This window comes from Stigmatopora argus, chromosome 16, assembly GCF_051989625.1.
Source record: "Stigmatopora argus isolate UIUO_Sarg chromosome 16, RoL_Sarg_1.0, whole genome shotgun sequence".
NCBI lineage: Eukaryota > Metazoa > Chordata > Actinopteri > Syngnathiformes > Syngnathidae > Stigmatopora > Stigmatopora argus.
The window spans coordinates 11,703,122-11,725,311 of record NC_135402.1 but is presented as its reverse complement, the minus strand read 5'-3'; the positions used below and the strand labels follow the sequence as shown (position 1 = coordinate 11,725,311).

Genomic DNA, 22,190 nt, shown 5'->3' with positions numbered 1-22,190 from the left:
TGTTTTATTAATCATGGTGAATAGAGGAATGCGAGTAGGGATGGATAGAAAGATTAATGAGTTGAATTTCGACTCATCACTGAACCCGGGGGTCGGCAACCATAGTTTCTGGAGCCGGATGTGGCTCTTTAGCACTGCCCCTAGAGGCTCCCTGGAGCTTTTTCAAAAACATTTGAAAATTGGGGAGAGAAGTATATTTTTTGTTTTAATATGGTTTCTGCAGAACAAACATGACGCAAACATTCTTCCATTGTAATAAGAATGTGTACAATAAATATTAAATTTCAACATTTCTGCTAATGAAGGTTTGCATCATAGCCTGCAACACGATTACTATCACTATATATTTTCTCTCGTTTATTTTTTTCACTCTGACCGCTAAAAGATTGTTAAGTAATGTTTCTATGTCTATTTCTAGGCTATTATTATTAAAAATAATAGTTAATAGTTAATTGGGCAGCCCGTTGGGGCGAGTGGTTAGCGCATCGGCCTCACAGTTCTGGGGTAGTGGGTTCAAATCCAGGTCACGTCCTCCTGTCTGGAGTTTGCATGTTCTCCCTGGGCCTGCGTGGGTTTCCTCCGGGTACTCCGGTTTGCTCCCACATTCCAAAAACATGCATGGTAGGTTGATTGGACATTCAGAATTGTCCCTATGTATAGGTGTGAGTGTGTATGGTTATATGTCTCCTTGTGCCCTGCGATTGGCTGGCCAACAATTCAGGGTGTACCCCACCTCTGTCCCGGAGTCAGCTATGATAGGCTCCAGCACCCCCCATGACCCTAATGAGGATGAAGCGGTTCAGAAAATGAGATGAGAGAGAGAATAGTTAATTGTCATATTTCGTTGGGGTTTTGTGGTTGGGGCGTTCTCCCCTGTGTATCCTGTCCATGTGATTACTTATTAGTTTCACCTGCTGATTCTTTCTTTCTCACCCATATTTGAATGCGACCGTCCAAGTCCCGTACGTGAAAACGGTCACTAGGATTTCGCGCTCGAAGGCGGTCACCGGAATTCAGCCCTTTCAGAAGGCCACCGGAATTCGCCGCTTGAATGCGGCCGCAGGAATTCGCCACTTGAAGGCAGCCGCCAGCGCCATCCACTTACTGAGTGTGCAATTCGACTTTCACTCTAGTAAATAACTGTTTTTTAAAGCCGATGCTCACAGGTATTGCTTCACCCCCCAGCCCCAAATCATAAAGTCACCTTCATTAGGCTGCCACCGACGATACCGCATTTACTCTCAAGCAAGACCGTTTCTTCTTCATTTCGGGAATATGACAAACGCCCTTCACCCTTAAATGCGGGAAAAAAATCCTGCCATTCCTTTAGGATTTAAAGGCTGGATTAATGCATGTCATAGCAAGATTCTATACTGCTGTTATATAACAAAATGCTCCTTGTGGAGAAAAAGACAATGCACAAAATAAAGAGCCTTCTTACCAAAATACTTACTGTTCCCATCACCATAGTCCCTGAGCCAGGTGGTGATCACATCCAATAAATAGTGTATTAAAAAGGTGAACTTGTGAAGAGAAAATACATCTTAGTTGGATTACGATTCAGTTCTTGAAGTAGTTAAATGAAAAACGGGACCCGTTGATTTAGATGTGTATAAATTGAAAGCATGGCTATTACATGTAAGGATCGAAGTTCATGGCTCACTTGTACTGCAAGTGTACATTCTCCATCGGTCAAATAAAGGAAGTTGCTTATAGTTGCATTTTCCACCACGAGAAATAGGCGGCAAATGAGCTGGGAAGTGTGTCTACTTTGGAAACGCTGTGAAGTTTGTTTACTTCTGCTCGGATGGTTCCATTAATGGTAATTTAATAGAGGAATCAAAGGAGAAAATTGAATATTTTTAAATCTCAAAGGGGAAAAAAAGTCATCTGATCTATTTTCCTATGAATTAGTAATCACATGGAATTAAAAAAAAAAAAAAACTTGTGATCTGGTTTACATCTTATCATGCTTTTAATTAAAACATCGCATGCATGGGGCACTTTTCATAATGTTGAGAAATATAGTGGCTTTGAATTGATTGCGCTAATCATGGCTAACAATACACATGGAGTATGAGCTGGTTTTTCTGTTGGAAATATTTATAATTTTTTCTCAAGCAAATGTTCCCTCATTCCTGTAAAGAACATAGCATTTCTGTTACAAATCCCACGTTAAGTGTGAATTTAGCTCAACTGGCGCATATTACCACTTAGACTAAAATAGATAAAGCCATGGCAATCCTTGCGCTGGCAGCAAAATCAGCCTCGTCCGACATTGTATTCAAATAGAGCCTGAGAAGTTTGGATTGAGAACAAGCCGGGACAAAGAGCCGAACATTGCGTCCATGATGCATTACTCAGCTGCATCCCCTGTGGTGCATCAATTTATTTTCTGTTGTGGACATTATACTATTAAGAGACTGTAGAAGAAACATTAGGCGATGACTGTTTCTGGTATACATTTCCTTCTTCTGTTTACTAGCTGTCAAGTTCGCTATTAGACATTCACAAAACCATGCATAAATAAAGAGTAAAGAGACTCTTTTGGATTTTTACTTGCAGGGAGGTTGGAGGTTGAGGATTGCTCCCTGATAGGTTTATTATTAATACACTTTAATCAAACAGAGAGACATCTTTAAACATACACTGGCCACAACTTGCAAGGAAAATCACTCCCGATCCGTCTTCATCCAGGATGATTCTGAAGAGCGGCATCCTCCTCTGTCCATTTAGTAGCGCATAATTCAAAACATCTAAGGTAATCTGATTCAAACAATTGCAAAAGCTAACCGAATAACACCATCAAGGTCAAAACAACTGCAACAATAATCGCATATCAGGTATTCGATTATCGCCATCTGCTCCGGAATCCAAGTCCAAGCAATTTAAGAGTCCTTCGCAGATCTTCATTGCGAACTTGCATCTGGATAAAGGGTCGAGGTGTATCTCCCAGTAAACAGTCCTTGGAGCCGAGGATACGGTGAGGTGTTACGTCAACAAGCTGGAGCCAGCTGTCCTGGAGGGTGACCTCGAGTTTGCCCCAGTCTCAAATTAAAGACACTCTTATACAAAAGTAATTAAAAATGCATACATCTATAATAGTATCCAGAATAACCCCAAAACTCCCCAAACCTGTTCTGACCTTACAGTTCTTTTTTGTCGCTTTATTACATTCGGTGGCCCTAATTACATGGACGTCTCAACTCCAAAGAGAGGGATGGATTACACAATTGAGCCGTCTGAGTGTGTTGATCGATATGCGTGCAAGCAAGATGAATCTTTAGCCCTGTACATGTGTACTAAAACACATTCATAAATGTCAAAACAGATGAGGACTGAAGTGTAAGGAAGCCTCCTAGCCTCTTTAGCGTCCATGTTGGGGTGCAGATGACGAGGGTGGTGTGCTCACTGCAGGTCCTTGAGTCAGCCTTGATTTGGGCGCGAGTACTCCGAGGTACCATGGCACCTCTATGTTTAGACTAAACAAGCCTATCAGGAGTAAAGCTTATACTTCAGGTATTATAAAAATAATGTCCGCATAACTAAAGATGAGCAAAGCGTTCTTTAATAGCAAGGCCAAGCTTATACTTCGTAGCAGGCAAATGTAAAATAAAACGAAATAAAAAAACTTGATGCTATCTCAACACCTGCTCTTTGGGTATTATACAATATCATCATATCATTCTTTATCTTCAGGGGTGCTGGACCCTGCCACATGTATGAAACATCCCATTTTGAAGCGATGGTTTCTCAAACTGAAGGTTTACATCTTTCTTTCTTTTACTTGATCAACACTTCCCACTTTCCTTTGCCACATGGAGCATTTCCCTTTCCAAGGCCAACTCCACAGCCTCCTATTGGGACCTGGGTTATGCCAGCAGGATCTGAACTCACAGGTCGCCATGCTGTCCCTGGAGGAAGTGGCCCCGGAACAGTTCATTTTGGATAGCAGGTGGCACAAGACCATAACTATGGTGACCCAGCCCTTCAATGTCATCGGCATGCACACGCACAGACTCCCCAAGTTTTCTTTTGCCGCTGCACAGTTCTGAGCGGACCAGGCTCGCTGTGGCTCAGTTCAAACACCGCTTCACTGCCCCCACCAAGGCATCATAGTCACTCCTATCCTCTGACCAACGAGCAGCAGGCAAGAAAAAGCATCACCAGTCAAACACATTGCTATTTCGAGAGCCATCATGCCAACGGACCAACCGCTGGCCTGAGCAAGGATCGCAAACTGAGCATGAAAAGCCTCCCAGTAAGCCTTGCCATAATATGTCAGGGTCTTACCCCACCTTCTACCTCCAAACCCGAGTCAGAGCTGGCTTTGTAGACGCAAACATTTCCTCTTCATCATGGTGTGCCGAGCCAAATCTAGCCACACTGGTCATTTCAACAGTCAGTTTCTCTCGGCTTCTTGGACAGCATCGTCTGCTCTCCACTTCCTGCAAGTCTTTACTTGTATCCCCACACTGGCCACCCTGGGGGTCTCTCATGTCCCTGTACTGCATCACTTCTCTGGCTCTCGTCACCTTGAATTCTTCTTCAAGGGAGGGTTATTTCGCCCATAGAGAGCAATACTGTTCAGGCTGCTAGATAGCCAAAGCCATCTTTAGGGGCTTATTCGGCTGACTTTGGTGTGGGCAGGCGCGGGCTTGGTTCGGGCTGGTAGAGGTATGATTGTGAATGTGAACTGTCATTTGCCTCTCTGTGTGCCAAACGGCTGATTGGTGACCAGTCTAGGGTTTATAGTCTGCCTTTCGACCAATGTCAGATGGGATAGGCTCCAGCAACCCCACAACCCTTAAAAGGTTGCGCGGTACGGAAGATGACTGAATGAATGAATATGTGAAACTTGAATTTCCATTAGTTTTTTGTTTTTTAAAAGAACAATTATGTAGCCTGCCTACATGACATATTTCTTTCACTGAATCTGGGATTTCATCAGGCACATTAAGCTCATGATAATCAACAACAATGTCAGTTTATCATCAAGCCATCTTGAGATCAATATGCATTTCACACATGTGATAGGTCTCACAAATATTAGAGGGACTCATTCATTATAAAGTCCGTCTCCTCGTGCCACGCAATCGGCTGTTCACTGATTCCGGGCGTCCCCCGCCTCTGGCCTGGAGCCAGCTGGGATAGGCTCCAGCACCCCCCGCGACCCTAATGATAAGTGATATGGAAAATGAATGAATGATCTTAATGGCTTCGGGATAGTCTATCTACCTATTTTATTAGCGCCCGAGCATACGGCTAAATTGACTGAATATTGGATTGGATTGGATTGGATTGGATAACTTTATTCATCCCGTATTCGGGAAATTTTGTTGTTCCAGTGGCAAGAGGGTGAGGATGCAGAAATAGGAAAGGCATTTTAGACATAAATAGATAGGTAATAAGTAGGTCAAGAAATAAATACATGAATAAATATATAATTAAATAAGCGTGTTGCTTAGCACATATATACATACATACATACACATAAATGTACATGCATGCATACGGTAGGTCTTAACACACAGCCATTTTTTTGTTAAAGAGCCTGACAGCTGATGGGAGGAATGATCTGCGGAAGCGCTCCTTCCTGCAATGAGGGTGCCGCAGTCTATTGCTAAAGGAGCTTCGGAGGGACTCCACAGACTCATGCAGGGGGTGGGAGGTGCTGTCCATGATGGACATCATCCTGGTCAGCATCCTGACATCTGTTTTCTTTTGATTTTGGAAACCCATGGGCCTTTTCTCAAATTCCCACATTAAAGACACAATCAACATCTCACATCATAGAATCTCATCTTTTATCAAGGTCTTGATGCACAGACAAGCAGTAGGAGAACCCTTGTCCTACAGAAAAAAAATAACCTCCCAAGTCCCAGACTCTTGCAAGGCAAGCATTTTAATTTTCTCTTTGATATTTAGGCTAATTGGGACCTGATGAGTGTAAAAACAAAGACATATCTTTTTACATGATGTAGTTTCTGAGAAAAATGATGTCCACATCATAAGTGGATGCCAGGCCCTCGTAGTCCAAAATTTAACATTGTAGTCTTGTGACAACCAAAAATGTGATCTCCATACATGTGGATGCCAGGTCCTAGGAAGTTAAAACAAAAACTTGATTGCCTACAGTAATTACCAGAATTATTTTTGTGTGTTTACAAATGACCATTATTTGCGTTTGAAAGCGTGGTTTATTAGGGCCCGAGCACCCCCAAGGAGAAGGGCTCTATTCTTCTCAAGGTAAAATTATTCACATCTCATCTCATTTTCTGAACCGCTTTATCCTCACTAGGCTTGTGGGGGTGCTGGAGCCTATCTCAGCTGATTGCGGGCCAGAGGCGGGGGACAACACCCTGACTTGGTGGCCAGCCGATCACAGGGCACAAGGAGACGGACAACCATGCACGCTCACACTCATACCTAGGGACGATTTAGAGCAGGGGTCTCGAACTCAATTTACCTGGGGGCCGCTAGAGGCCGAGTCTGGGTGAGACTGGGCCGCATCAGGATTTCCACAAGAAAAGCACTGATAAAACTTTCCAACGTTATCAAATATCTTTATTTTTTAACAAAAAATAATGAATTAAATAAATTAACTTAAAGATGAATAAAAAATAAATCAATCAGTAATATAAAACCAAATAATACTAATGAGCATACAGTAGATATACACTGGCTGGCTAAGTAGAGAAAATGAATTATTTTTATTCCGTTTCAAATGTCTGTATTAACAGCTCTTTAACCTTTAACTTTCTGAACTTGAATGGAACATTGAACATGAAATATTCTGAACATGGCTTCTTTTGCCTACTCCTTGCTGCTAGAGACCTGGCAGCGCTTCTTCTCACATAGTCACATTTGGCTTGAGGGAGGAAGCAGTGGAGACCCTCAGTAGAGCTTGAAGATGCTCATCAGTAAGTCTGGACCTGTACTTGGACTTATTGAAGTTCAAGGTGGAGAAGAGCTTCTCACACAAGTATGTGCTCGCAAAAAGGCACATGGTCCGCTTGAACCTTCGGGAAAGTTCAGGGAAGCTGGGGGTCAACTCTCTCAAAAATTGCCCAAGCTTGTCTGCTTCTCCACTCACCTCCCTGAACTTGGCTTTGAGTGCAGAGTTGCACTGCAGGTCAATGAGCTCCATTTGAAGCTCAGGATGGGCATCTTGCACATCAAAGGAGAAGGGGTCCGCAAAAATTTGAAATGTGGCTTTGTGTGTCTTGAAGTCTGCAAATCTGTGATCAAATTCCTCCTGTAGCTTCGAAATGGCCTCAACATACTTCTCACCACTGAATGGTGTGCCTGCATCCACGAGAGCCTTGCATGCTGGGAAATGGCAAAGGTTTGTCTGAGAGAGCTGGGCTTTCCATAACACAAGTTTAGTGCAGAATGCTCTCACGTTGTCATAGGCAGCACTGACAAGTTGCCCCTGGCCTTGTAGCTTCTTGTTCAGTACATTAAGCTCATGTGTGATATCAACAAGAAAAGCCAAGTCCATGAGCCATTTGGGATCACTTAGCACAGGATCAATCAACTCACAAACGGCGTAGCTAGCTTTGACTGCTGCATTACTGTCTTTGGTAGCCTTCTTGAAGAGATCCTGTTGCCTCAGAAGACGTGTTTTAAGACTGGCAACCTGGTTGGCTCTCTCATCTCCCTGGTATTTTTCGTACTCCTCAGCATGTCTCATAGTACAATTACGTTTCAAATTGTATTCCTTGTGCACCGCAACTTTTTCAGTGTAAATGAGACACGTCGGGGTGCCCCTTTGTTCAACAAAGAAATATTGCACTCCCCACTTTTCTTGAAACTGTCTGTGCTCATCACCGACCTTTCTCTTCACGGCAGGCTTTGAAAGAGACATCTCTGGGGCTCTGTAATATGTTTTTCCACTTGGAATGAGTTTCGGGTTGATCTTTCACATTCAGTCGCGCGGGTTTGTGGCGCATGTGCACTTTCGCTCTCCGTTTCAATCGCGGAGATGGCTACAGACACTGACACAGGCTGGATCACGGATCATAGCGCCTCATTCAGTTCTATGCTGAGAGCAGCGGAGGAGTGTGCGCGCCGAGCGGAGTGATCAGCCTCACGGCTTCTCCTCCGCCCAGCTGATTGGAGGAATGAATGAGTGAGTGAGCGAGGCACTGGACAGCCCGGCCGATGTCCCGCCCTCCAGAGCCGTATACCTCACCGTGATTGGTTCATTCAGCTCCGAACCAAAGTTCCCTCTAATTTTTTGTTGGTCTGAGCAGAAAGACAACCTCCCTGAGCGCACTGAGTACCAGTGTGAGCGACATCATCGGTACTCGGATGATTCGCCTAAAGACGTTTCGCCGACGGACGTTTGACAGACGGGCAGGTCGCCGAATGGACGTTCCACCGAACGTTCATTCGGCCGAACGGAGGTTTCGCCGAAACGGGATTCGAATGCTCGCCCCGCCGGATCGTGTGTGTACAAGTTTTTCAACCTCGGCCCGCGGGCCATATACGGCCCGTTAGGATTTTTAATCCGGCCCGCCGCCGGTGTTGTCCAAATTATAGTAAAAATCAATGTTCGTCTACCATCAATGGCAGTCCGGGAATAAGCACTCTTGGGCAGGCAGATGTAGCAGAACCGAGCCGTAAAATGACAGCAATCGGGTCAAATCCATCCTAAAACAGCATTTAATGATTAAATACAAATACTGGATGATATCGTGATGGAGGCAAAAAAACGTCTATAGACGTCCATTCGCCAAACGGCTCAAAATGCTCTCAAATTCGGTCAAATCCAGCTGAAAACAGCGTTTAATGATTAAATACAAATACTAGTATTTGTATTTAATCATTAAACTAACAAATACTAGTATGACCTGTCCGTCTGTCAAACGTCCGTCGGCGAAACGTCTTTAGGCGAATCATCCGGTCACGACATCATCATTGCTCGCTATTGGCACACCAGTATCACACCTGCCACAAGCAGGTGCATGTCAATGTTCCCTCTAATTTTTCATGTAAAACATGAGTGGACAGAGCTACTGCCACTGGCTGCCACTTAAACGGCGCCATCATGGGGAAAGGGGTAAAAAAAAAAAAAAAAAAAAAAAAAAAAAAAAAAAAAAAAAAAAAAAAAAAAAAAAAAAAAAAAAAAATTACAAAAAAAAAAAAATCGATCTTTCATATTAAGACGGGGGCCGCAAATTATCGTCCCGCGGGCCGCAGTTGGCCCGCGGGCCGCAAGTTTGAGACCCCTGATTTAGAGTGTCCAATCAGCCTATCATGCATGCCTTTGGAATGTGGGAGGAAACCAAAGGACCCGGAGAAAACCCACGCAGGCCCGGGAAGAACATGCAAACTCCACACAGGATTCAGCCATCATGTTTTTTAGCGACAAATACGGAAATTGACATCTTCAGTTTTTGTCTCAGTTTATCAAATTCCATTTGACGTGGCATATCTACTTCCTCTCTCAGGTTGGCCATTTCAATGTCCATAAAATGCCGCATTGTAGCATTGACTTCCCCTTGCGTCTCATTCTCCCTCCTGTTTAGCTCCTAATCGGAGTGGAGTAAAAACTGTTCGCTCTCTCAGCCATTGTCATGACCATTTTCAATAATTTAATAATAACAGACTCGTCTACATTTAAATTGTTGTCTGTCTCTGCTGACATCTCATGCTAAAGGTGGGTTTTATGATGCCACATCATATATGTCAGCAGGTTAATTAAAAATCCTATATTGTTCTCCTCGTCCATAAAAGGTATCTGAAGTGTAATGGCTGAGACAAGAATACTATTTTCTTTGGGAATAAAAAACCTTTCGAGTGACCAGGATACTTTCAGTACAGAACCCAAAAATATTGCATAATCATATCCTGTGTGAAGTGTGAATATAATTAGCTAGAGTGCTTTTACAAGCGGACACCAAATTAGAGGCATGGTTTAATGCGTGTACCAACCTGATAGCTCGTTTGCCAGGGTGGCCATCAGTTTTAGGTAATAGTTGGACTGCAAATCTTTCTTTAAATCGATTTAAGGAGTTTTCCCCTTAGCTCATCAAAAGATAAAGCATCCTCCTGGTTGCAAACATCATTATTGTCAAGCATGAGGTGTCCCCTAAGGTATGCCTTTTGAATTTGAAATGTCAACCAAATGATTTGGATTATAAACGGTGGCAAAAACAAACTAAGAACCTTTCAGTTTCTTTGGTCCGTGACCTCAAAGAGATTAAACATCAAGTGCATCGCAAAGTACATCCTCGAATCAATTTGATGCCACACTGACTATAGGGTCATGGTTATCATTGCCATGGTAACCCTGCATTTTTTTTGGGCAGTCCATTAAGTTAAGGGGCACCCAAGTAAGATTTTTTATTACTGATCAAAGTAGTTGGTGAAGATTGTTTTTATGCCAATTATATCGTACTTCAATTTTTTTCATCATTAATTATTTTGTGTTGGAAAATTTAAAACTTGAGTAGTAGTTATTTTTCAGAATGAAGAATTATCAAGTCACCATTCAGGTTATTGTTCTTCTTATGGATGTTAACTTTGATATTGTACTCCGTAATGCGCGAATAGATCATTTTGAAGCTCGGTGGCATGGGTCAGTATCTATTGATCATGTGTTGATACTCATTTTTTTTGTTTAGTTTTTTGTGTTTCAGGGCTGGCGGCCCGTCAGCTTGAGTGGTTAGCATGACAGCCTCACAGCTCTGACGTCCTGGGTTCAAATCCAGGTCGGTCCACCTGTATGGATTTTGCTCCGGTACTCCGTTTTCCTCCCACATTCCAAAGACATGCATGGTAGGCTGATTGGACACTCTAAATTGCCCCTGGGTTTGAGTGTGAATGGTTGTCCATCTGCTTGTGCCCTGCGATCGGCTGGGCACCGATTTAAGGTGTCCCCCCGCCTCTGGCCCCCAGAGTCAGCTAGGATAGGCTCCAGCACCCCCTTCGACCCTAGTGAGGTTAATTCGGTTCAGAAAATGAGATGAATGACTGAATGTTTCATAGCTGAATAATTAATGGCAGGATTATAGATAGGCCTAGTGAGGATAAAGCAGTTCAGAAAATGAATGAATGAATGAATGAGTGAATGTTTCAGGGCTGAATAATTAATGGGAGAATTATAGATAGGATGTAGCCAGTATGGGGCAATTTTCTGTATGTTAAGAATTGGCCATTTGAGGACAGTGCGCATATATTGTTGCTTGTAGATTGTACTCATCAAAGGGTGGCAGTGGGTGCAGGTTTTTGTTCCAACCCATCAAGAGGACCTTTTCACCAAACGGGTGTCCTACAAATGCAATCAGTGATTGCAGTCAGGTGCTTCTTGTTCTCACACAAATCTCATTTGTTAAACTGTTTGTGCTGGATCGTTTGAAACAAAAACCTGCACCCACAGCAACCCTTAAGAAGCCGTTTGCCCATACCTGTGTTAGCCAGTAGAGGCAGCCTTGCACCTCTAATACACATATACTTGTTTTATTTGCCTTTGGCATTTTCCTTCAAAATTCTGTGCACTACTTAAAAAGTCTGAAAAAAATCTTACAGATATTTGTTCAAATGAAAAAAAAGAAAAAGTAATGTTATATTCATTTTCCGTAACGCCTATCCTCATAAGGGCTGTGGGGGTGCTAAGCCTATCGCAGCCAATTGCAGGCATTGGGCAAACACCCTCATAGTTAGGGACAATTTAGGGCGTTCAATTAGCCTAGCACGCATGTTTTGGGGATTGGGAGCAAACCAGAGTATGTGGAGGAAACTCATGCAGGCACAGAGAGAACATGAATACTCCCTGTAGGAAGCCAGTGGGGATTAAACCCTAAATCTCAGAACAATGAGGCGGATGTACTAAACACTCACACAGAGTGTCGCTTCGTTTAAAAAGAAATACAATAATTTTCCTGTTTGCATTGGTTGAATACTGCCCTGACGACACCTATCGAATCTGAGGAAGGGGCATTACCTGACTTTGAATAAAGCTTTCAATTCATTTTCATCAACTTCACTTCACCTTTATCGTACTGTACTGGTCTCTCATCATCATTTTTGGGATTAAAATAAAGCAACATTATATAATTGTGTAACATTTAATATGTAAGCTTCTTGATATTGTTTAGATGCAAAAACATGGAAGTATGGTAGATATAATAGGGATGATCCAACGTCATGTTTTTTTTAAATTATCGCGGCCATGTTTGGCCTTTATAATCTGCGAAATTCGAGGGAAGACTGTAATACCAGTTATTTGAAGTTCAGCCTCTCGAACTGTCCCTTGTTGGCAGCTTTGTGACATTCACCTGCTTCACACTCCTCTACGCTCAACGGAACAGGAAGTGCGGACACGGAGATACCAATCTAACCCCTCAGATGCCTGTACAGCATTTTCTCGCATATAAACCATATTTGTTACTAAAAAATATGCGCACAAGACGTACGGCATTGCTTTACTTTTTTCACCAGTAGATGATGGCAAATTAACATTGACTACTTGTTGATTATTTTCTGCTTTTCAGTAAGAAAACAACCATTACTGGATGAATTACTAACTTCCTTATGATATTGACCATAATAATGTCTCAGAAATACCACATGCGATGATTTTTCTTAATATTTTCCCTTCAACAATTACTAAATTCCTTATGATATTGACCCTAATAATGTGCTTTTGGTTCACACAGTATCTCAGAAATACCACATGCGATGATTTTTCTTAATATTTTCCCTTCAACAATTACTAAATTCCTTATGATATTGACCCTAATAAAGTGCTTTTGGTTCACACAGTATCTCAGAAATACCACGTGCGATGATTTTTCTTAAGACTTTCCCTTCAACAATTACTAACTTCCTTATGAGATTGACCCTAATAATGTGCTTTTGGTTCACACAGTATCTCAGAAATACCACATGCGATGATTTTTCTTAATATATTCCCTTCAACAATTACTAACTTCCTTATGATATTGACCCTAATAATGTGCTTTTGGTTCACACAGTATCTCAGAAATACTACGTGCGATGATTTTTCTTAAGATTTTCCCTTCAAAGTAACTCATTTGTACTCCCTACTAAAACCATGAATATGGGGGTGAAAATTGTGAATCGGGGTGCGGTCCTCCGCGAGAAATTGTTAAATTCAACGATTTCAAGGCATTTTTAAGAGTGCGGCTTATACGCGGGGGTGGTTTATATGCGAGAAAATACGGTAATCCTATTGGCCGAGTCCACGATCATTTAATTTCACCAATTGGTTTCCTCTCCTAGCTTTCCCTTAGGTTTAATATATTTTCCTCTCCGCAACCCCTCAAATGTTAATTTATGATCTGATTTTCTACATGGGTTACAGTTACGTAGTGGTAAAACAAAAAAAAGTGCTCAAAACACACCCCCGCGCCCGCCTCTACTTTCACCCCGCTGGGTAGCCCCGTCTACTCGTGTGTCTTAACGCGCGAGTATGAGGCACAAAAACCCCACGCAGCTGCTTCCATTCCTCACAACCCCAGACCGGGAAGCTTAAGCCACTTGCTACTTGCTTAGGAGCGGACATCATGGCCACTTAGCTCATATTCACACGGAAAGCCAACTTCTTCAGCTACCCGTTTTAATGTGTTTTATGTGTTTGCGCTCCACTGGGAGGTAGCCATTGATTTATTCATTCTTGTCTTCTTTTTTTTTTTTTTTTTACATTTTTTTTATTTGCTTGACACGCTCGACGACACATTGTCCGCGCTGTGGATATGCCACTTCCCGGCTGGAGCAGCCTGTCTCCGTTCAAGCAAACAGGGAATATTTGCGCGGAGATGCTGCTCCTGGTGACTATTGTGTTGCTCCTGCCTCCGAGCCGAGCGGCTCCCCCGCAGACCGAACGGGAAGGCACCGGTGTGGTAAGTCACCTCCCTGTCTACCAACTTTGTCCTCTTTTTTTCACCTCCGAGTGGATGAATACCGCTTTTGGGTAGAATTTTGAGAGGCTAAACAGTCCTACCTCTACTTACGAATGCCTCTAAGTACGAAATCTTCATGTGACAAAACCTTTTGAGATGCAAAGGAGTGTCTCAAGATAAGAAAACAAGAAAGATCCAAGTTACGCAAAAAACGTCAATACATTTCCTTTATTTTGAAATTGATGCAGATGCATTGCTTCTTGCTTAACAAGCAGCCGAGGTGTTGTGAAACCAAAACAGTGATGGAGAACCGTGATCTGACACAGTAAATAATATTTAAGCTTTGCAATGAATGCCTTCGCCACGGCTGTCACGCATCCCGCTGACAGGAAACGAGGCACACTTCCAGCTCGGTGACAGCACGAGACAATGCCATTTATTGGATGTGTCATTTTCTCTCCGTCGCGCTTTGGAAATATGTCAAAAAGACGACACTTTTTGGGATGAGTTCGAATTGATGGAGATTTAAGATAGAGTTTAGCCATATTGCTTTGTTGTGGTTGAAATGATGTCTAAACAGATGATGGCTGTTTTGTGATATTGATTTAACTTTTTATAGGGCAAGGGCAACTTTTTCGGTCATAGGTGTCCAAAGCATCAAGGGTTGCAGTGTGTGCACATTTTCATTCCAACCAATGAAAAGCAGAGCCCCCTTTTTTCAATAAAGTAGTATCATAAAAAAATTGATGTGGTAACAATTTTTGATTTTGGGTTAAAATCTCTATACGGGCGGTGGATTGAATGGTTAGCACGTCGGCCTCACAGCTCTGGGGTCCTGGGTTCAAATCTAGGTCAGTCCACCTGTGTGGAGTTTGCATGTTCTCCTGCCTGGGTTTTCTCCTGGTACACCGGTTTCCTCCCACATTCCAAAAAACATGCATGGTAGGCTGATTGGTCACTCTAAATTGCCCCTAGGTATGAGTGTGGGCATGAATGGTTGTCCGTCTCCTTGTGCCCTCTGATCCGCTGGCCACCGATTCAGGGTGTCGCCCGCCTCTGGCCCGAAGTCAGCTGGGATAGGCTACAGCACCCCCGCGTCCCTAATGAGGATAAAGCAAGAGAGAGAAATAAGTATATCTTGATGAGAACCCGATGCTTTTTAAATGACAGAAATTAAAATGTTCTCACCAGAAGTTTAAGATGTTGTGCTGGCCAAATTGAATTCATTTCCTTTCAAAAAGGAAGTAACGTGAGCAGTACAACCAGGAAGTGTGTTCGTAGCGGTCTTGTGTTCACCAAGTTTCTGGGTGCAATAATAGCATGAGATACACATTATGCAGGTATCAAGGCTGATATTTTAACGATCGACCGCAAGACCTTCGATCAGCCTTAACAACTATTGGGATGTGCTGACATGGTAAACGCTACAAACACATCAATCAAGGATACTCGTGTCTGGCCAGTCAGAGCAGGTTTAACTAGGTAAAACGGCGGTGCCCTAGGTAAGATGGCGACGCCCTGAGCGAGCAGTGACGGGCACAAGTGAGTTTTTTAAAGTTTTTTGCAAGATAGTTTTTTTTTCTTGAATTTCATTCATATACGTCTAAATAAATTGTGTTTATTATTTTATCTGTTTATCTTTTCTCTATTTTGAAATAAATGACCGTATTGGTCGCATTGTCTTGCGTTATGGAGTTTCGTCTTTGTCACCGTGCAGTTTCGTGCATGTCATCTTTTTATGCACATAGAAGCGTACCCTCGATTAAGTCATCTTTTTTTCTCCTACAAATGTGGCTTATATGCGAGTAAATATGTTAATTTTATGATCGTTACAGTGGCGGGCCATCAGGGCCTTCAAGGCCTTCTCTTCAGGCCTAAGAAATATCTGAATCATATTATATTTTGTCCATCAATACTTATTATTCCAAATGGTCTGTTAACTTCCTTTCAATGCTTTTCTCCCTGGTTGCACTGCTTCCAGATGTGTGTTTTCATATTGAAGCATTTAACCAATCACATTTCAGCCATTATTTGTTGCCAGATCAGATCTGCCTCAAAGCCTTCACAATCAGTTCTGCGGGGTCTGCTGCATTAAACAAGACTGTTGCTTTTAACCAATCAGATTTCGAGTTGGCAACCCCACAATGATTTTTCAAAGGCGTTAGCATTTTGCTGGCTGGGATACATCATTGCTTTCACCAACTATGATTGGCTAGTGAGGCAGCCAGAGATCGCAAACTCCACCCACAGTTCCGGAAATATGACAGGACAGGCTTGACTTTCATCATTAGCTTCGATGGCGATAGAACAGAAGGAATAAAGAAAGGATGATGGATATTGTGTACAGTTAAAAAGAATTTTTGGTGAGTATAATATGGCTATATTCCTAAATAATATTTCAATTGTGGGCCCGGTTCTGATATCTGAAAAGCTCCAGTGTTTGTATTTAAGCTCCAGTGTTTGTATTTAATCACTAAATGCTGCTAGGAAGTGGATTTTACCCCAGTTAATTTTTTGCCATTTCGCCATTGACGTCCATCGCTGTCTTTTCCCGAGGAAATCACCCCCCTGGCCTGGTTGTAATGTCTCAAAAGCTCCAGTATTTGTATTCAATCAATAAATGCAGCTAGGAAGTGGATTTTACCTGATTTTAGTGCATTTTTTGTCATTTCACGTATGGACGTATCGACGTTCATCGCTGTCATTTTACCGGGGAAATGATACTCCGGGCCCGGTTCTGATGTCTAAAAAGCTCCAGTATTTGTATTTAATCAATAAATGCGGTTTTTGGCTGGATTTTACCCCATTTTCGGGCAATGTTTGCCCGTATGCCATTGACGTTCATCGCTGTCTTTTCCCGGGAAAATCGCCCCCCTGGCCTGGTTTTAATGTCTGAAAAGCTCCAGTATTTGTATTTAATCATGAACTGCTGCTAGGAAGTGGATTTTACCCCATTTTTGTGCATTGATTTATTGATTATTTTTATGTGTCTCAGCTCTAGCTGCAGTAGAGGTTTTATAGCCATAAAATAGTTTTTGAGGGTTGGATTGATACGTTGAAGGCGCTACGAGAAAATGCACCGACCGCCACTGGATCGTTATGTCTCTTTTTTGTGTTTTTTACATCTTTCCTAAAAAAAGGGACAGTTTGATCAATTTTAAAGGGTTTAGTTGGTAGTTTTGTGAGGGACCGTGGAACAAATTAGAGAATTTACTTATAAAGTACTACACTACTTACAAATTTTTCAACTTACAAAAAAAGTTATTGAACCAATTAATTTCATAAGTAGAGGTAGAAAATGTCTGAGCTAAATGCCATTTCTAAGTATGGTCAGGTGATAAGTTTAATGAAAGGTCCAAAAAGACTGAGCTTCTGCTGAAATCATACTTTTCAGTGTTATGGCTTTTGTAGCAGATGTTTTTGTCTCCCATAACAAATTCAAGCCTCAAGCCACGAGAATATTTGCCCAGACGCTCTTAAGCATCTGGGTCTTTAGTGTCCCTACACTTTCTATCTTTTGTTCTGCCTCAAACCAAATTTGATGATGGACATTCTGTTGGCTCTTTTGTATTGCTTCCCAGTCCCAGTGTTATGTTTCTGTTCCGATATTTTAGGAATCTGTCGGAAAAATGACACAATCATGTTCAGTTGTTCACTGAGTTACCTCATAACATAGGTTTCACTGGAGCAGGAATTTTCATAAGAATAACTGTTTCTGGACCACTATTGAGTTCATGTAGATGTTTTGCCTACGAGATATTCATTAATTCATACCTTCATACCACTCATCCTTTTAAGGGATGCAGGGGTTGCTAGAGTGTAACCCGACTTCAGGCAAAGGGCAGCCTACACCTTAGACTGGTCGCCAGTCAGCCACAGGGCACACACACTCATGGCACCAGCGGGAATCGAGCACACACCTGCCCGCACTGAAGTCAGGCGAGTGAACCTCCATACCAAATAGCCTTCCAATTTTTAAAGATTTTTACATGTCAGTCACCGCAGATACAGCAGCATGCATCAAACACATCTTGCAGGACACAAACGTTTTATTTCACATTACATGATTTTTCAGTGGCTTTTCAGTATTTCAAAGGTCCGATGGGAAAAAGGAATTAGGCCTTAAAACTGATAATGATTGATTGATGACTGATTTATGCTCTACTCCACTATTTCCCAACCACTGTGCAGTAGCACAATGGTGCCATTTGACCTGCCAAGCAGTGATACATTGTAATATTCCAAAAGAAAAATGGTAATATTACGAGATTAGAACCGAAATATGACGAACAATAAGTCCATATTGTAACATTACACGATTCAAATTATAATATTACAAGATGAAAGTTGTTTTGCTGTTTATTATTAATGTAACGTGAACTGGAAATTGTTTGGTTTCACGTTCATCAGCTTTTGGTGACAGTGTGTGCGACCACAGAATTGCTTTTTAAGAGTTTAAAGTCATTTTGGGAGAAAAAGTTTTAAAAAAATACAAGAATAAAATTGTTGCATTATATCACGTGAAGCGGAAGTTGTTTGTGGTCTGCAGACTTCAACTTTTGGCAATGTAAGGTCGGTGTGAAAATTTTGTTTTTGATCAACTTTCTTAGTGTTTCTTTCATCCCTGTTGATAAAACCTTGATGAGTATGACCTTATATTGAAAGTAGGACTGCAACGGCCCGAGCAACACCAGCACAAGTCGGACACGCGCCGAGTCCTGACCTGACGCGCCTCGAGCGTCGCTGCTAGTGGTGTGCCATGAGATTTTTGCAATGCTAACAGTGCCACATGTCAAAAATGGTTGGGAAACACTATTCTACTCTTAGCAATTATGTAAAAAATCCTACAACTCATCAATTAAAATTTGAATTGAAAACCCCAATACCAATGGTAGTGTCAACGGCAGCTTGGTCGATGGCTGGGTATCGGGTGTTAAAAAACGTTATGGGCACATAGTGATTATGTCAAAATGATTTGAATCTCACTAGGGTAACACATTACCTACTGGTTGGCTGATCTTCCTCACTAATTAGAATCTTAGTTCTGGATACCTTTGCGGTTATGGTCTAAGTTTTTTTTTTTTAAATTTCATTACACCAGCGTTCTCCCAAATTCCCAAAACATGCTTGTTGGTTAAATCTGATGAATGAATTTGAAACACAATGAAAGCACAAATGGTGAAATGATGTTCAATGAAGCACAAATGAATAATCAATAAATAATAAATAAATACTCGGTAGTCCTGCTGATCTCACTCTGACTACTCATTTATGTATTTCTTATTTATTGATTATGTATTTGTCTGTTTGTTTTCTGTTGTTATTTGTGCACTATGTGGTGAAAGCTTTAAATCTCATTATACTTGTATAAGCATTCAATTCAATGCAGCAGTAGGTGTGAATATGTGCCTACCGACTGACTGCCTACCAGTTTAAGCCATTTCCTTCCACCTGCCTACGGGAGCTTGGGTCCAGCTCATCCCAAAAATACCTAACGTAGACTACTGGATTAAGAAATGTGTAGATGAACGGCTGGTTGGATGAATTACAGAGGGCTGAGTTCAACATCTGATTATTTGAATAAAGGCAGTGTGTAAATTATGATTCTGCGGAGCCAGATGGGCTATCGACACCATCCCTCCCACCGGTGACCCTCTAGATTGATTGAATGTAGAAAAAAAGTGTTTTCCCCCACCGATCAAGCTAGCCTCAGCTGTCATTGAATTATTTGTCCAGCTTTTAAGTGGTTTTATTTGTTTCGGCTCAGTCATGCTCATAACCGTTTCCCCTTTGGGACAAGGGCCACAAAAAAGCCTCCCGCCCACAGAGACTTGTCTTCCTCCACTTTTTCTGCTCCTCCCCCACACACCCATGCCTGCCCTGGCTTTGTGCTGCATCGCTTAGTGGGGCTTGTGCACTGCTGTGTCTTGCTCTTTTTTAAAACTAATTAAGTGAAACAAACTTTAAGCAAAGCTCTGAGCCACGCATGCTCCCCTCTTATCTAGTGCAGCGCTTAAAAGCATTTGTAATCCATGTAAAATGGGAGTAACAGGAAATTTCAATACTAAATACTAACTGAATTTTTTTATGTTCATTAGCAATTTCTAAAGAATTATATTTTACAGTTCATATGATGCAGAGTTCTGTGCTGTACTGTGTTTATCGGCTTCATTGCTTCAATACTTTGTGCAGAAATACATGCATTAACAAGCAGTAAAAGTGTGGTTCTAAATGAAGGTGCATTTGTTGCTAAATGAAAAAATATTTCTATTGGTTAATCCTGGAACTTCTGGTCTCATGTCCTCTGGTTTGATGGAACATGCTCCAATCATTGATGGTCCCTCCCACAGGTCTAATGTAACATAGTTTCTTCCCAGAAGTACCACCAGTGCCTCTCATTAGCTTTTCCGAGCATGACCGTGTATTTCAAATGAATCACATTCTGCCAGTCCCTGATCCCGTCTTTAGTTCCTTGAGGTTAGTTCTTCCATCTGTGGATTCCTTCCACAAAAACATCTCAAGTGTTCTGATTCACAGCCAGAAGCTGAAGAATGGCTTAGCCCACTTATCATAGATCTGCATAATTTGTCATTTATTAAACTTCTACCATGAGCATGCAATGTTGCTTAAACGTCCACTTTCATGGATTTATATACACCAATTACATGATAGAATTCTGTTCTGCTCAAGTCTGGCCTTGCTGTCAGGTGGTAAATCCATATAGTAATATTACAAGATTCAAATGGTAATACTATAAGATTAAAGTAATTTTGTTGCTTATTTTCTGTAACATGAACCGGAAGTTGCTTGACTTCACGAGCTTAAACTTTTGTCGACGTTGAGTCCGTATGAGCACAAAATTGCTCTTTTCGTAAAGTTAGGAGGTAAGTAATATTGGGACTTTAAAAAAAAGTCCTAATGTTAGGAGATTTAAGTTGTTTTCCTTTTTTTTACGTTACGTGAACCGGAAGTTGTTTGGTTTCAAGGGTATCAACTTTTGGCGACGTAAAGTCGGTGTGAGCACAACTTAGCTTTTCACGTAATTTTAGGAGTTTTAAGTAATATTGGGAGTAAAAGTCATAAAATTATGAGATTAAAAACATTCCATTCCATTAATTATTTTTACAGCCATCCAACTGGAAGATGTTCGGGGTCCGCCGACATCGACCTTGAGGTCGGTATAAGAAATTAGATACCTGAATCATTTTTGGGGTTTCGTGTTGGTAAAATATGATGAGAATTTTATATTGTTAATATAGGTGACAGTTTTCAGATTGGAAGATTTTCAACTTGTGCTGTGCTTGAGATTTTTCAATTCAAAAAGTGTTCCGCAGCTCAAAAAAGGTTGGGAAACACTGCCCTAAGGCTCAGGTCGCTAGAGGCCCGCCCTCAAACTGGGCGCCCTCAAAGTGCCTGGTGAGTCGTGTGCTCTTGCTCTGCGGCCATATATCTTCTGATCTTCAACTTGCGTCTGTGGTTATACTTCTGCAGTGTTGGTGGAATCTACGGTCCCTTTGGGTGCCAACCTCCCTAAGGCTTTGTCGGCTGTACCTGAACCATGACTGCCTGACATGCCCAACCTGGGTTTTGCAGCTGTTGTCTCCTATTGGCTGGTTCAACCTCCGAGTGCTACGGCGATGGGTCTAGTTGGGCTTCTGCGTCATTGGAGCCCATGTTCTTGTTGCAGCGCTCTTCGGTCGGTTCCCCTGATGACTCCACACAGGCGGTGTTGCGGAGCGCTTTACCCAGCCCGCAATTGGGATTTCCGCCTGCTGTGGTGCCTGGGTTTGCTTCTGGCCTTGTGATTCCCTTGCTGGGTTATATCAGGGGAGCTATGTTGCTTGGTGGGATCCTGTGGCCCTCTTTCTGCACTCTTCTGAGTGCAGGGCCCAGGTAGTATTCATGTCCCAGCTGCTGTCAGCTTGGGCTGCATGCCTGGTGGCGAGTCTGCCGTTGTGTCCCTCGTCGGGTCCCTTTGGGAGTTACTTAGTTCTGTTGTGGACTTTTGCAGCCTCAGTCAGGTGAATGGCGACCTAATTGCTGGGTGTTTGGTGCCGGAATGCATGCCGGATGCCTTGGTAATGCGCTAGCTCGCCTTTTTAAACATTCAGGCCTATGGGTGGTGTTGGCGCCTACGGGATGGGCTTCTGCGATGTGGTTGTATGCTTTTGCCGTGGTGGCAGTGGAGCTCGGACGGGTGACATCTTACCCCATGCATGCTCATCACCGGTAGCTTTCTAAACCCCAGCCCCTCGTTGTTGCTGTGGTCGTGTGTTGCCTTTTGTCCACCTGCCTACCTGCTACCCGAGCAGTGGC

At 42.3% G+C, this 22,190-nt stretch overlaps 1 protein-coding gene across 1 annotated transcript in view; it reads left to right on the top strand.

Annotated features, from left to right (window-relative positions):
- Nucleotides 1-13,459: 13,459 nt before the first annotated feature.
- Nucleotides 13,460-22,190, top strand: part of LOC144091284 (matrix metalloproteinase-17-like) — a 58,771-nt gene continuing 50,040 nt past the window's right edge. The window contains exon 1 of the mRNA XM_077623502.1: nucleotides 13,460-13,874. Coding sequence (XP_077479628.1) covers nucleotides 13,728-13,874 — 147 coding nt within the window. The 5' untranslated portion in view covers nucleotides 13,460-13,727. The remainder of the gene's footprint in view (nucleotides 13,875-22,190) is intronic.